Below are 1,445 nucleotides of genomic sequence, written 5' to 3'. Positions count from 1 at the left end.
GTCCGCATACGTTTCGCCAGGCACCAGTGTTCTCGAGCTCACTCGCCATTCCGCCATTGCCAGGCAAGTCGTGGTGCGTAGCGCCGCAGAAGCTGACGTTTCAAGTTCGTCCACGTCCGTTCCCTTGCGGTAAGTCGTCGATCCATGTTCACCCACCATCGAGCCGCGCTTTCCATTAACTTGTTTCCCATAATCAAATACAGAGCTCGATCCGGCCACTCGCCCATGCCAGACCGTCGGGCGCCCTCCAGAGCCAAATCCACACGATCAATCCATGTGGAAACAGATACTCTCGGTGACGGAGTAAACGTCGGGAGATCCAGATCCTTCAGTCTTCCTGGTTGCCGATGGCGCGGGTCACCTCGCTCGTGTCGTTAATGTCGTCGTCCTGGATCACGCCGCCGTCGAGATACGCTGCGAGACCGTCGGCGATCATTGCCACTTCCCGAGCTCTGGTACCCATCGTCCGAACCGCCGTCATCACTGTCACCGGGGTCAGGATCACCATGTCCATGTCGATGCCGAGCACCTCCCGCCGATCACTCAAAACCACTGCTATCCGGTGAGTAGTAGCCACGCCGAACGCTCCTCGAAGTCGAACGCCCGTCGCCCCTACGGTAGGGCCGTTCTCCTCCGTGACGTCTCGCTTTACTTTGTTCTCGTCCACCCGCACGACTACGGCTACGTCCTCGCCGCTCCACTTCCTCACGGTACCGAGCGCGTACTCGTTCATCGTCGTCGCTCAATGCTTCATCGTTAGGCCGTCGATGGGGTTCCGGGACATGCAGCCAGGGTCCGCGCCGTCCTCCTGACTGCCGTCTGCCTCGTTGCGCCGCTCGCTGGCGTCCACGTGCTCCTTGCTTCCTCGCCACTTCAGTAGAGAGACGCTGCAGGGTTGCCACATTAGTGTATCCCTTTCAGCGTCATTAGCGTCGGCGTGGTTATGTGCGTCGGCTACTGGTTCCGTCTGCCTTGCTTGGCTACGAGTCTGCATCCTAGGTACGCCTTGCTCGCTCGCTGTGTCTGCATCAGCTGGAACACTGTGACCCAACTCGTCCTCGTCGTTATCTTCGGCTTTTCGTTCGGTTTCAGCAGCCCGTTCCACTCGTCGGTCGCGTACCGTCCTGGTTGCCGTTCTCATCATCGCCGTTTTCGTCATAGCACCTCATACTCTCGTTTGATATTTGCGCCCCTGTATGACCACCATGTTGCGGACCTGTTATATTGCCCGGCTCGTTGAGCGGGTTGCGTAGCTCTCCGCTGCGTCCGTCCGATGAGATCCACTTCGTTACACCAATGGCCGTCAGCAACGAACTTCGAAGCCCCGCCGGATCGAGCGCCCAGATAGCTCTACGCTCCTATTTATTAACAGTAATACACGGCTACTGCCTTCTCTCGCCCACCTGTTCCGTTCCGTCCAACTGCCAAAGCAGCCACACGTCCTT

At 58.5% G+C, this 1,445-nt stretch overlaps 1 protein-coding gene across 1 annotated transcript; it reads right to left on the bottom strand.

Annotated features, from left to right (window-relative positions):
- Positions 1–328: 328 nt before the first annotated feature.
- Positions 329–733, bottom strand: PPTG_06791 (hypothetical protein; the record flags this gene model as incomplete). Its single annotated transcript, XM_008900838.1, has 1 exon — positions 329–733. One exon carries the CDS (start codon positions 731–733, stop codon positions 329–331), a length of 405 nt encoding a protein of 134 aa, XP_008899086.1.
- Between the last annotated feature and the right edge of the window lie 712 nt (positions 734–1,445).

Source organism: Phytophthora parasitica (genome assembly GCF_000247585.1).
Source record: "Phytophthora parasitica INRA-310 unplaced genomic scaffold supercont2.10, whole genome shotgun sequence".
Taxonomy (NCBI): Eukaryota; Oomycota; class Peronosporomycetes; order Peronosporales; family Peronosporaceae; genus Phytophthora; species Phytophthora nicotianae.
Note: the sequence above shows the minus strand (reverse complement) of the source record. Positions and strands in the feature narration are given on the sequence as shown.